At 42.4% G+C, this 13,449-nt stretch overlaps 1 protein-coding gene across 4 annotated transcripts in view; it reads right to left on the bottom strand.

The window, feature by feature from the left end:
- Positions 1 to 13,449, bottom strand: part of LOC307233977 (focal adhesion kinase 1-like) — a 79,698-nt gene that overhangs the window by 39,202 nt on the left and 27,047 nt on the right. For all 4 annotated transcript variants that reach the window (XM_080005490.1, XM_080005491.1, XM_080005493.1 and 1 more), the window contains exons 3-15: positions 11,884 to 12,164; positions 11,568 to 11,734; positions 7,603 to 7,690; positions 7,116 to 7,195; positions 6,880 to 6,942; positions 6,733 to 6,787; positions 6,283 to 6,423; positions 5,653 to 5,730; positions 4,810 to 4,917; positions 3,689 to 3,806; positions 2,818 to 2,848; positions 2,612 to 2,682; positions 860 to 916 (exon numbers count right to left, since the gene is read on the bottom strand). In XM_080005490.1, the coding sequence (XP_079861616.1) occupies positions 860 to 916; positions 2,612 to 2,682; positions 2,818 to 2,848; positions 3,689 to 3,806; positions 4,810 to 4,917; positions 5,653 to 5,730; positions 6,283 to 6,423; positions 6,733 to 6,787; positions 6,880 to 6,942; positions 7,116 to 7,195; positions 7,603 to 7,690; positions 11,568 to 11,734; positions 11,884 to 12,120 (1,294 nt within the window). In that variant the 5' untranslated portion in view covers positions 12,121 to 12,164. The remainder of the gene's footprint in view (positions 1 to 859; positions 917 to 2,611; positions 2,683 to 2,817; positions 2,849 to 3,688; positions 3,807 to 4,809; positions 4,918 to 5,652; positions 5,731 to 6,282; positions 6,424 to 6,732; positions 6,788 to 6,879; positions 6,943 to 7,115; positions 7,196 to 7,602; positions 7,691 to 11,567; positions 11,735 to 11,883; positions 12,165 to 13,449) is intronic.

Here is a 13,449-nt window from a genome sequence, read left to right as displayed (position 1 = left end):
GATGTCGTAGAACACAATATTATTGTTTGATTTGGTTGGCCAATACCTTTAAAATTATGAATTATGAATGGTCAAAAAAGCAAAGCTGAGTTTGTTCTCGGCCGTGTGCAACAACATAAGCCCAAAACACTCGACACCTCAAGGCAACTTAAGCAGGCTTATACGAGAAAAACCTTCCTTTTTCTTTTCTTTTCTTTTTTTTTTACACAACAACAGTGTGGAGGCAGTAGTAGGTATAATACGCTTTTGAAGAGCATTCGTCGGGGCCTAAAGCAGTAACATCATGTGAATTCTCACACACTCACGCTCACACACACACACACACACACAAATCTTGTGAGAAATAATTTAGACGTGATTAATATAGACTACAGCTCTAATAATACATTTGGGGAAGCATATGTTGGCATTGCTTCCCCTCTCAGAAACCAATATAGTTCCAAGTTTTATCTGTAGTAGATGTTGCATCAGTTTCTGGCAATGAATGGTCTTCAACAGATAAGAAAAATTGAAAAATACATGAAAAATAACAACTTTATATTCCAGCTGTCTGTGTGTATTAATCTTACTATACTTGTGAGGACCGGTCTCTGAAGACCGGTCTCTCTGTTAAGAAGTTCACCAGAAACGTCGGTCCTCACTTAGCAGGTATATTTACTCAGAACTCACTTAGATACCAATACAAGAATGTGTGTATGTGTGTGTGTGTGTGTGTGTGTGTGTGTGTGTGTTTGTTTCACTGTACTTGTAAGGACTGGTCTCTGAATTTTTATTTTTTTTTGGTTTACGGTAGAAGTGCACCAGAGACATGGGTCAAGAATGTGTGTGTGTGTGTGTGTGTGTGTGTGTTTCAGCTTACTGGAGGGCATAGTGTAGGTGTCTTCCTCATCGATGATCTCGGCGTAGTCGTCCGTTTCTGAGATTAGACAAAGAGGGAGAAATTTAAAAAAAGAAGTTCACAATGACAATGGCACAATGTCAAATATCTGTTTAACACCCACTCAGGAGGTCTGCCGGGAAGAAATAAAACAAAACAAAAAAATGAAATGGACATCATAAGCACCTCGCTAGCACACCATACACCTGTAGGGAACAACCCGTAACAATAATTATTTCCTCATCTACTTGTTTCTGTTCCCTACAAGATAGTGCACTTGTTCAATCCCTCATTAACATTTCCATTCATTACTTCCCATCTAGTCGAGCCAAGCAGCGCCTCCATCGAAAATATCCCCAAAACCAGCACAACATTTTTTAAATAGAAAAGAGGAACCTGTGTGAACTGACGACGGGTACCTTTCCAGAAGCCCATCACCATATCCAGCTCCAAAAACACCCACACACACAAATAAACAGGTGCAACGAGACGGAGATGCAGAACGCATGAAAAGGAGAGAGGAATGGGAGGGAGAGAGAGAGAGACAGAGAGAGCGAGAGAGAGAAGGGTGAGATGAGGGCGAGTTGGGGGAAGGAAGGAAGTTTGGTTCTTTCCAGAGATGACAAATAAAGGAAAAAAAAAAAAATGTCATGTGAGAGACAGGCAGACAAATCAACAGGCGGACACACGCACGCGCGCGCGCGCGCGCACACACACACACACACACACACACACACACACACACACACACACACACACACACACACACACACACACACACACACACACACACACACACACACACACACACACAGAATCGGGAACAAGCAAAGTTTCAGTTGTTTTTACCATCGCCACTAGTGTGTCCTGCAGTAACGGCATGCACGGAGGGAAAGAAAGAACGGGGAGGGAGGGGATTTCACAAAAGAGAAAGAGAAAGAGAAAGAGAGAGATTAGCTAGAATATAAGTGAATTACACAAATATTAGTTTGTCAAACAAAAAGCTTTATGTGAATTTTGATGAAATCTCTGCTAGAGGAGGACTCTGGGGGTAACAGTATAAACAAACAAAAACACACACACACACACACACACACACACACACACACACACAATATTGAACAATATTGAACCGCATTCATTCATTTAGAATACAAAATATGTCCAGACTGAAAAATAAGTATATTTTATCTAAAAGTGTATCAGTATACACAACATTTTTATGTATTTACAATTTATATTCTAAAGTTGTGTTAAATTGAAACCACTAGTATTTATTGTGTTAGAAGTTACACTTAGTATGTGTTATGTTTCAATAAACTTTTCAATGTAGTTTCACTACACTTATAGCATATTAATGACGAGTCTTCTAATGTTGCACTTTAAATAAAGTACATAAAATAAATATGAAGCATCAAAAACTATACTTAAAGTCTAAGTATACAAAAGTACAAATGGGTAAAATTCTATTTTTAACACACTTTATATACTTTAAAAGCTAGTCTCAGTTTGGAAAACCATACTTTTTTTCCTCACTTGGGATCTCTGGGATATGACGACTTGTACTAATATGACTAAAAGACAATAAATAGTTGATGACAACCCTACATAGTATTTGGAGCAAGACGGATAAAAAAAGAGGAAGAGAGAGATAGGAAGAGGATGAACTAAGGGAGAGAGAGGCAGGGGAGGGGGGGGGGGGGGGGGGGGGGAGTGTGAATTTCTCTTTTTCACCTGAGACACAGACGGCTCTCGTCCGCACCCCGTCCATCCGCTTCTCCATCCGCTTCTCATGGTTTGACACTCTGCAGCAAAGGAGAGGAGGTTGAATATTTTTAACTTGATTCCATTCATTTCTATTCTATTGTCAACCGGTCAGAATAAAATAAACAGCACTACTTTTAATAAGTAACGTGTTGAGAGTTGGCTGACTGACTTACTTGGGGATGGAGGGCAGGGCTCGGTCCCCCTCTGGAAGACAGGACAAACACAGAGATCAGGGTCAAAACAACAAACTGGACTCATGTCAACACAAAATTTGAAGTGTTGGAATTTTGCATTTCACCGTTTACGAGGGAAGGAGAAGCCAATGTTTTGTTATTTTGTTTTTTTTTGTTTTTTCATAAATGTTTCTGTTTGAATTGAAAAAATTATTGCAAAACATATTGAATCTGCAGCTGGATGATAGTGCTAACCCCACCCAATGGTGGACGTCATTTCCCTTTTTCCGCTCATAAATAATGTACTTGTTTACATGGAAGTCATACTAAATTGCAGCTTTTATCCACTAGATGGTGCAATACCCTAACATAGATAGATAGATAACTAGATAACTAGATAGATAGATAGATAGATAGATAGATAGATAGATAGATAGATAGATAGATAGATAGATAGATAGATACTTAGGAATAATCAATTTGTTATGTGATATTTACTTATGGAAATGTACGATTTGTGGACAAAATACACATGGAAAACATCTTTTATATTCTTTCAACATAGATGTATGTTAAAAAAACCATAAAAATGGATGCAAAACAAAAACAAATGCAGAGTATGAAACGAAACAATAAAATATAAAATATATATTTTTATTAATGAATCCCATTTCTTAGTGAATCAAATCGGCACCATATAATCAAAACGTTAGTGATTCCCTCCTATTCAACTGTGCCTATTTATATCCTATGACGGCCAAAAAAGAGAATGATTACTCTCCGAACGGGTGTGTGTGTGTGTGTGTGTGTGTGTGTGTGTGTGTGTGTCTGCGTGCGCGTGTTTGTGCGTGAGTGTGTGCACGTGTCCTACCTTTCTGCACCCTGACGATGAACGAGTGAGTTGCCGCCGAGACCAGGCGACAGTAGCCGTCAATCAGGTCAGCCATGTTTTCTGCTGTGGTCAGCGACGTGGTGGTGACCGTGAGAGGCTGCGCACGCACACACACACACACACACACACACACACATACACACACACACACACACACACACACACACACACACACACACACACACACAGAGGGGTTAGTGTAAGAGTGTGACAGAGAGAGGTCTGAGCGTGGACGCGGACACAAAGCAAGCTTTATCGCCGAGGAGCGTCTTCTTCCTGAGCACGTTCCCATGGCCGCTCCGCATGTCCACATAGCCCCTCTTTTCTCTCTCTCTCTTCCGCACACAGACACACTCGTACGGACACTTGGACACAGATGCCGGCGCACTTAAAACCTTCTGCTGTTCCTTTCCCAACCCTTCAACCCGCCCACTGCTACTGTACCCACTTCAAAATAACAGCAGGAATGGAGAGCCACACATACATTCCTGCACACACACAAATTGGCATTATACCCATAACAATAATGTATCCTGTGCATAGTATCACATTTTGTATATTCAATTTGTATATATTTGGTACACTTTTATTAACCTCCCTCTTTATTCTATTTCATTATTATTTGAATTTTCCATATTCGAACTGTGAAGCTTTTTATTAATGCTAATCGTCTGCAGTGAAACAGACCAAACCTCACCAGAACAAATCCTCCTAGTATATGTTAATTTTATATATTATTATTATAACATACCATTACTATATCATGTATTATAATATCAGAGGGAGGGAGGGAGCTCCAAATGGATTCAATGGAAATAATGATACATATTTTATTTATAATTTAAAATATATCAATCAAATATTAATATATAAGTCTTACAAATGACCCATGACCTTGTGTGCATATTAAGCGAATCTGTATGAATATGTATTATGCGCATATTTAAAATGTCTGTTCTTAATGACACTGTATTCCAAGAAAATTAGGATTAGCCCAGGGAGGTGTGTGTGTGTGTGTGTGTGTGTGTGTGTGTGTGTGTGTGTGTGTGTGTGTGTGTGTGTGTGTGTGTGTGTGTGTTTTTGTGTGTGTGTTTCTTCACCTCCGGAGCGCCTGCCACGTTAAGCTGCAGCATTCCCTTTCTGTCCTTCTCCTCCAGAGCAGAATACTGGATGGACTGAACCTGGGTGAAGTTAGCGAGGTGGGTGGGCTGGAGAGAGAGAGAGAGAGAGAGAGAGAGAGAGAGAGAGAGAGAGAGAGAGAGAGAGAGAGAGAGAGAGAGAGAGAGAGAGAGAGAGAGAGAGGAGAGTCCAGCAAACAATACCGGACACAAAAATAATACCATTACTATCAAAAAAAAACATAATCGAAGAATCTAGTTTTGTTCCTGAGAGTACAATGTTAGGATTTACAGTGGCTAAAACGATTCACTGAAGTATGACAATTAGATTGTTTATATATGTTTTTAATCACCCCGCAATAGTTCATTTGTAGTTCATTTGTTTGCCACATCTCAGTACAATGCTGCGATTCACTATCTGTATTTGCATATGCATTTTACTGTTAAATCTACTGTTAAAATAATAAAAACAAAACTTAAAAAGATTAAAATCTTGTTTTGAAATTAAAATAAATAAAAAAAATCACGTAATGGTATCAGGTCCCTGATAATTCTCATCTCTAGTTAAAACACCACTCCTTAAAAATGACTTTTTAATTACACATGGGTTGCCAGTAGAGGGCAGCATCGGTGAAGACCATCGGCTATACTGTAAAGGCAATGACGTCATAGAATGGAATGATTCGGTGAGATATAAAGAAAACCGGCAGCTGGTTTAATTTAAATCCATTTGGACGGGCACATGTTAGTTTCTCCAGGACCAGCGGTACAATCAAATGGAGCAAGTTAGGGCTTTTTTTCTCGCTTCTCCACATGCACACTCACCGTTGAGCCCTTATCTGTGAGGTAGCTGATTCCTTCCTCTGGTCCTATCGCCAACTCCACTGATATGACCCAGCTCGACTGAAAGAAGAGACAGCGGAAGAGAAAGAGAAAAGCTGATTTTATCCATAGAATTTAATGTCTTCATGTTTCCCTGCCTTTAACAACAGATGAGGTTAGGGAGGGGACAATGAGGGCTTGCGTCCCATAGATGGCACTGTTATTCAGATAATACTAAATCAAACTGGAAGCCTTACGTAATGAATTTTGTGTGGTAAGTCAGTTTTTAAATGCTACAAGAGTTAATGCTGGTTTTAGCAAGTTCAAATGAAGTTCAAGTTGAAATTGAAATAACGTGACGCTGGCATTTCTTCGTGTCCTCAGCACTTGATACAACATTCAAAAGGGAGTTAGTACACATGTCTGACGGATGGAAAGAGTTGAAAGATTGTTTCCGACCAAAAGACCCTCAGGTGTTTGCATGAGAAACGTGGGAACAGCAGCCATACAAGCAGATAACAGTTGCATCTTGTGATTTGAAGGACGGTGATGTGCAGTGTTTCCCTGCCACAATATAAAAAAAAAAACCACAGCCATGCACCATCTCGGGAGTCCAAATTTCCACCACCTTACCCCTAAAGCGCATTTGAAGCACTCCTTGTCGAAGCGGTAGATGGGAGAGAGGATCTCGAAGAACTTGTGGATGCTCTGCTCGTCGTTGAGGTTGGCGAACTGCTTGAAGGTCTGCTGGATCTGCTTCCGGAGGGTTTTGGCCTGAGGAGGGAGAGAAATGACGGCTAAACGGTCGAGGCTGGTCGACTGCGGTTCATGGAACAGAGAGAGAACGCAAAGGGCCAGACTGAAACAACAGCAGCGAAATACTGTCCATGTGCAAAGCCTTCGTCGGTCGACTCGGTTGCCCCAACAGTGCTGCGGATGGCGTGATCTGCTAGCGATGGAGTGAGGACGGCGCGTCCCGTCTCAGCCACTGAGCCGACATGGCCTCCTGTTAATCTCCGTTCCCTTGTCAGTAAAGGAGGAATCGCCAATCGACTCTCCGCCCACTGCGGCTTCGGGCCTCACCTTGAGAGAGTCCAGCAGGCTCTTGGGGAAGAACCTCCTCAGACCCACGTCTTTCCTGGAGAGGACAAGGACCAATTCAAGCTACTTCCATAACTGGAATCGACATAAAACACTTGAGACGCGGCGTGGCGCAGAAGTCCGACTCACTCGAGAAGCTCGTAGTTGGATTTTTTGTCGAGGGCATTTCCGGGCATCTCTCGGAAGAACCTCCTGAAATACGAAACACGTCGCTGTCAGCATTTGAATGGATTTCTCACAAGTCGAAAGGTTTTTTGGAATCCTGAACATCTATTTACAGCCCTGCATCATCATTCACCCTGAATATCCAAGTTCATTATTTATCTATTCTGAGTGTGACGTCAGGGAAGTGGAACCAGTCGCACCTGATCTCCAAGCAGCCAAGTTTTAACGCAACATCTTGATCTACATGGTCGGCGATCTGGTGCATGTAGTTGCTTTTTACCTGCAAAAAAAACCAAAAAAACGACAAAAAACAAAGATTACATTTTATAAGCCCACATGAGGTCGGAAATTTCCCCGTTCAGTAATGAAGGAGCATCACAGACTACATTACAAATATTACTGCCATTTAACCAAAGGCAGCACAAATAATGATTTCATTATTAAGGAATGTGAAAAAAGGATATTAAGAGGTACTGTATTGTCTTTCGGTGGAATTCAATGAAAATAACATATTGTGATATCATGAAACTCAATTTTGCTAATCATTAAATAATATATTGGGTTATAGGGCTTCAAATGTCAGGTTGCTGAACCAGGCAACATGAGAAAGAAGCGGAAACTTCCTCACTGGAGCGTGATCTATTCAACAGGAGACCTTTCCAAAAACCCCGTGGGAGTGAACCTCACCTGATGGTAGAGGTAGTTGAGGGAAGGTTTGTCCTCGGAGAAATGGCTGAGATAACCTTTGGGAAGGTAGCGCATACGCAACTCATACCTGGGAAGACAAAAAAACAAAAAGACCGACCGAATACCCTAAATTAGGAAATTATTTCTACATGTAATAAAGACATAATCGCATTGTCATACATAATGTTGCACTTTAAATTAATGGCTGAAGAAATCCCCTCCCTCAAAAAAAAAAAATTAGATTTATTTGGAATACACACACACACCCACACACACACACACACACACACGTCAACACTGGTGTTAAATTGGACTTACCGTACTGTAGTAAGCTGGTTAGTACATGGTAATAATTCATATTTATAATCAATACCCTATATACCTAACAATAATGTATCTCGTGCATACACTAGAATCGCATTTTGTGTATTCCTTATATTTTTATATATCTGACTATTTTGTTTTCTATTTTTGGCTATTTGTATATTTTTAACACTTTTTATTTTTTATTTGAACCTCACTTTTCTGTTTTATTTTATTATTTTTCACTTTTTTCGCTCAGAGAGTTGAGCTTTTTTTAATACTAATTGTCTGTGGAGAAACGCACAAAATCTCATCATGAAAAATTCCTAATATGTATCACTGTACCTGGCAAATAAAACTGATTCGGATTCTGAATTCCAAAGCTTTAGTTTGATATTGGACTTTCCCCTCGCAGACATTAATCCACAGGATGTGACATTAAATCCCTTGTGGTGACAATGAGGGGGCAGTTCAACCGACCAAAATCACGTGATGAATCTCAGCGTCTGACATGAGATTTTGACCGTGCGGGGAAAAAAAATTGTGCGAAATATGAGTGATACGCCTAAAGCAACGCAGCTGACCGGAGGGGGAGAAACGGCTTGGGAGAGAATACTCAGTTCACCGTGCCGCAGCAGGGTCGCCATTGGACAACAGAGGAAAAGAGAGGCTGAGAGCAAAATGAATAAAACATCGTGCCTCCTATAAAAAATGAAACAAAAAAAAACAAGAGCGAGAGAGCGAGAGAGAGAGAGAGAGAGAGAGAGAGAGAGAGAGAGAGAGGGAGAGAGAGAGCAGGGTAGTATATAGAAATGTCGTTTACAAGAGAGAACAGAGATGGAGATGAGAAGGAAGATAAGTGAGAAAAAAATTATGGAGATGAGGATGAACAAAAAGAGAACGGGCGCGCATCGGGCACGGAGAGTAGGGACATGAATACAAAAGGGTAGAACAGAAAGAGAGAGAGAGAGAGAGAGTGTGTGTGTGTGTGTGTGTGTGTGTGTGTGTGTGTGTGTGTGTGTGTGTGTGTGTGTGTGTGTGTGTGTGTGTGTGTGTGTGTGTGTGTGTGTGTGTGTGTGTGTGTGTGTGTGTGTGTGTGTGTGTGTGTGTGTGTGTGGGCCCATCCCCTGGGCCGCCGCTCCAGTGTTTCCAACAATAGCTTATAGCTTCCCCGCTTGGAGCTGCAGGCCGGGCTCCTCCGTTGCCTGGGAGCATGTGCATGCGTGCGACGGAAAGCCCAGCGGTGACCTTTTGCCACTCACACTGACTCCTGGGGGACGGATTCCGCAGTGGAGGATGAAAGTCTTTTAAATGACATTTTAAATGACAAAATGTGACCCCCCCTCAGTCGAGTCAGGTCTAATGAGGCCTCATCGCTGACGTGGTAAGGACACATTAAAAGCCATCCCTAAGGCCCAAGCAAGCAAAAGAATGGCACTGACACACAGCCCACGTGACTAAATATAGCGCGATACAGCCTAAAATTCTCACAGTTGAACCCATGTGATGTGGTAAATATTAGCACACATTCAGTCAGTTATCGCACTCTACATCAGTGGTCTCAAGCTCAAATGACCTGGGGGCCACTGGCCAGGTTGTCTTCTTCTAAGGGGGCCATGGTGAATTTCAAGGGGAAACCAGCCTGTTTTGAGTTTTTTTTCCCCTGCACATTAGCGAATTGCCTTGTAACCCTGTTAGAAATAGCTCTCTTATGATCTATTTACTTCTGTTTAATATTTTGAAAACATTCATTTACGTAGTATTGAAAAAATTTTCAGGGCCAGCTTTATCAATATATTATCACCATGTAGCGGGCCACATAAAATTGCCTGTAGTTTGGGACCCCCGCCCTACATCCATTATCACACAGCCACCATTGTGTCCGAATTAAAGCAGCTCTGCATAGAAGAGTGGGCTGAAATTCCTCTACCTGGATGTGAGAGATTGATTTCAAATGATTGGAAATGTTTGGCTGCAAGTTATTGCTGCTAAAGGTGAAGTGACCAGTTGTTTAATTTAAGGGGGCAATTCGTTTTTCACATTGGTGATATGGGTGTTGGATCACTTTTTTCATGAAATAAAAAAAATAACGATTTAAAATATGTGCTTTGTGGCGACTGAAATTCGCTTTATCGAATATTACAATCTGTCGAAAGATCTCAAACCATCCAGTGCGACAATTATGCGATAACAGAGGTAATCAGGAAGGGAAGGCAAATAGTTTTTCACGGCACCGTACCCATATTTTGTAAAAGTCCATGCTTATCTTGATATTCCATGCTGGCCCTACTGGATGCAGTCACGTTTGAGAAATCCTGCCAAGCTGAAACCTGATGATAACAGAGCAGCTCTCTGGCCTCATCCAGACACACATCAGTCAATTAAGTAAAATGTGATTTGACTCCCTCCCCACCCTCACAGAACATTTCAATTAACTGCCTAAAAGCATCCAAACTTTAGGGGTAGGTGGTGAAGCACAGAACACTTACGCGTGGACTAAGAGAATTCCCGATGAATGAGAAGCGAGCCGAGACGGTTTTTTATAAGCGTGTACACTATGATCATCAAAGGGACACTTGAGCAGGAAAATTGGCGGAGGTTTGAGCCGCCAGCCGGAGAACACGGAAGACAAACAATAACAGGACGAGCACATAAAAGTGCACCTGCATTCACACTGCGAACCTGACCTAAATATACCACACGCCCCCATAGGGAGGATAAGTGCTCCGTTCATCTCACAGGATAAACCGTCAAGAGCTATGCACGGTATGGAACTCAGGCCTAGTGTTCATATTTTAGACACACATCACAACTCAACAAGAGAGATTTAAGTGTGACTCGTCGTTCATTGGCATCCAACGCTTTTCTCGGCATGAAAATCGGCGCAGGCTGATCTGGGTGAGAGCGTTTATTCAGGATTTTTGGCAAATAAGTGGGCTGGAAAATATTGGAATTTGTCAGAGGCAGCCGTGCCGCAGTGAGAGATTAGCCTGACACGGGAGCGTTGGATCCCGCCACCGTACAGACCTCGTCCTGGAAAGTGAAACTGCAGCTCAGTCCCCGGTTGTGGCTTCTGTCTTTACATCGCATAGAAATAAGTAGAATGTAGACCAAGGACCATGGTGTCTGTACACAGGTCAAATGTAAGACTTTTAAACTCCACTTAAAATGGAAATTTGAATGGAAAGACCTGATTTGCAGTCAAAATATACACACAAGTGTCAGAACAGAAATTTACATCAAATGACTATATGATGTGTGTTATTTATGACATAAAATATATAAAATATTTTTTAAAGTTTTTTTTATGAGTGATTTTTTTAAATCATTCTGTTATTCTAAAGGAATGAGATTATGATATGATTCCTTGAGACTTTTCTAAAACAAATGTAAATAACAAAAGGTATACACTTATTAAGGCCTTGTATTAGCCAAATTACATTTGGCCAAATTACAACTTTTTTTTATTTTTATTTTTTTTGTTTATAAAGGACCTGCGAACACAATGACAGACAGGGAAAGGGAGACCGGTAGAGCCACACACACACACACACACACACACACACACACACACACACACACACACACACACACACGTACAGCGAGAGAGAGATTCACGGAGGCTGTAAAAAACCTAATAATTTCCACTGGCAATTTTGTACCTCCACTCCTCCTGGGGGTGCTGTTTCTCGTACTTTTCCCTGACATGCGAGACGCCCAGGTCAGGGTGCAGCCAGTGCATGGCCTCGGAGCGTAGGTGTGTGAGACGGAGGCCCAGAGAGGACACACATCGCAGCTTGTGGATCTCCGCGATCTTCTGGATCACGCCCTGGGGATACACACACAGAGAGTCGGGGCAGAATATTAAATTACGAGTATTATTAAAGTGACCATAGGACTTAGTTTGATCAATTACAGTGCACAATGTTTTACAACTCTATTTTGACACATTTTGACATCCGTGTATTTTTCGCTCACTCTGACATCGGTGGCGTCTCCATGCCGTATGTTGCTCGCCCAGGTGGACGGCTCACTGTTGGTCTCGAAGTAGTGGTAGATCTTCAGGACCCGGTCCATGCAGCCCGGGACCCGCTCCAGACCCCCGGCAGAGCCGCTGGTGCCGACGGCCGGGGGGCCGCCACCGCGCGACTTGACCCCACATCCCCCCGCGGAGGAGTGGTTGAGGTTGGGCTCCAGGTAGGAAGATGACGCCATGCCTGACTTGGATGCTCCTACCGGGGCTAACTGGCTGTCATATTCTGAAAATAAAAGTAAGGGAAAGGAGGAGGAGGAGGAGGACAAGATCATTTGTGATGGCCACGGTTACCTTCTATTTGTTTCTTAGAATTTAAATTACGTTACATTACGAGCCACCTTTTCAGAGTTAAAGGTTCAATTCACGGCTTCAATTCTGTAACATGAGATTTTAGAAGCAGAAAATAATTTGGAATCAACATGATTATAAATTCTTCCAAATCCATACCATCCAGCCCTCGTTGTGCAGGTTACTCACTGATATACTGAACAAGCGGTCACCTGTCTACAGTCAGTCGGGTAAACAAGCCACTAAACCAGTCAGCAAGCCAGCCTCTCATCATTCAGAAACACCCTCCGTTGGTGGACAAGGGAAGTCATTCATTACGTCAGTTTGTCAGCGACTGAGCGTGGCAACAAGCCAGCCAGTGTGTACAGTAGGTGCAGCCGTCCTTCAGGCATACCTGGGACGAAAAACACACACCTAGCACGCTCACTGGAAGCTACCTGTATGGCTCCCATTGAATACGGTCATACACCAAAGTCGGCCGTCCAAGCTCAAATCAAATGTGCCAGTCTAACAGACGCAGCTTTTGGATACAGGAATCTCAAAGACCTGGGATAAAACAGGACATAAAACTCAGCTGGATTTGAAAGCCAAGGAGAAAATATGTGTTTTCAGCAAATATTTTAGTGCTGATACAAGGGGGGCACAACAGCAAATGCATGGCCACCATTTAACTTTAAAGAGAAATACCACCCATTTGAGCATTAAAATGGCCAAAACTGTGTGGCCTATAGAACCTAGATTTTTACTACTTCCCCTTTAACCGTGGGACAGCTAAAAGCAACTGGTGGGAGGACACGAGTGATCTAGCAGCAGCATAGGAACAGAGGAGGTTGGAGATTGCCAGCCCAGTCAGTGCTTTAAAAACCAAGAGTTAAAACCTTAAAATCTACTCTGAAAATGACTGGGGGCCAGTGAAGGGAGGCCAGCATGGGAGTGTTGTGGTCTGGCTTTCAGGCCTCAGTCAGGAGACTAGCAGCAGAACTTTGGACAGGCTGCAACCAAGAGAGCTAACTCCCATGTACAGTGAGTTGCACTAATCAAGACGGGATGATACGAAAGCACGGATTGCTTTCTCAAGATCCTGGAACGAGAGAAAAAGGACGCGACTTTTGCTCTGAGATGATGGAAGAGCCGATGGAAATTCCCTTTTACAACCTTAGCCTTCTCCTGAGCGGGCGCTGGTTGAAAACTTCTCGATATGTCAGCGCTGCTGAAGATGT

This window comes from Zeus faber (assembly GCF_960531495.2).
Source record: "Zeus faber genome assembly, chromosome: 8".
In the NCBI taxonomy this organism is placed as follows: domain Eukaryota; kingdom Metazoa; phylum Chordata; class Actinopteri; order Zeiformes; family Zeidae; genus Zeus; species Zeus faber.
This window is presented reverse-complemented; position numbering and strand designations above follow the sequence as displayed.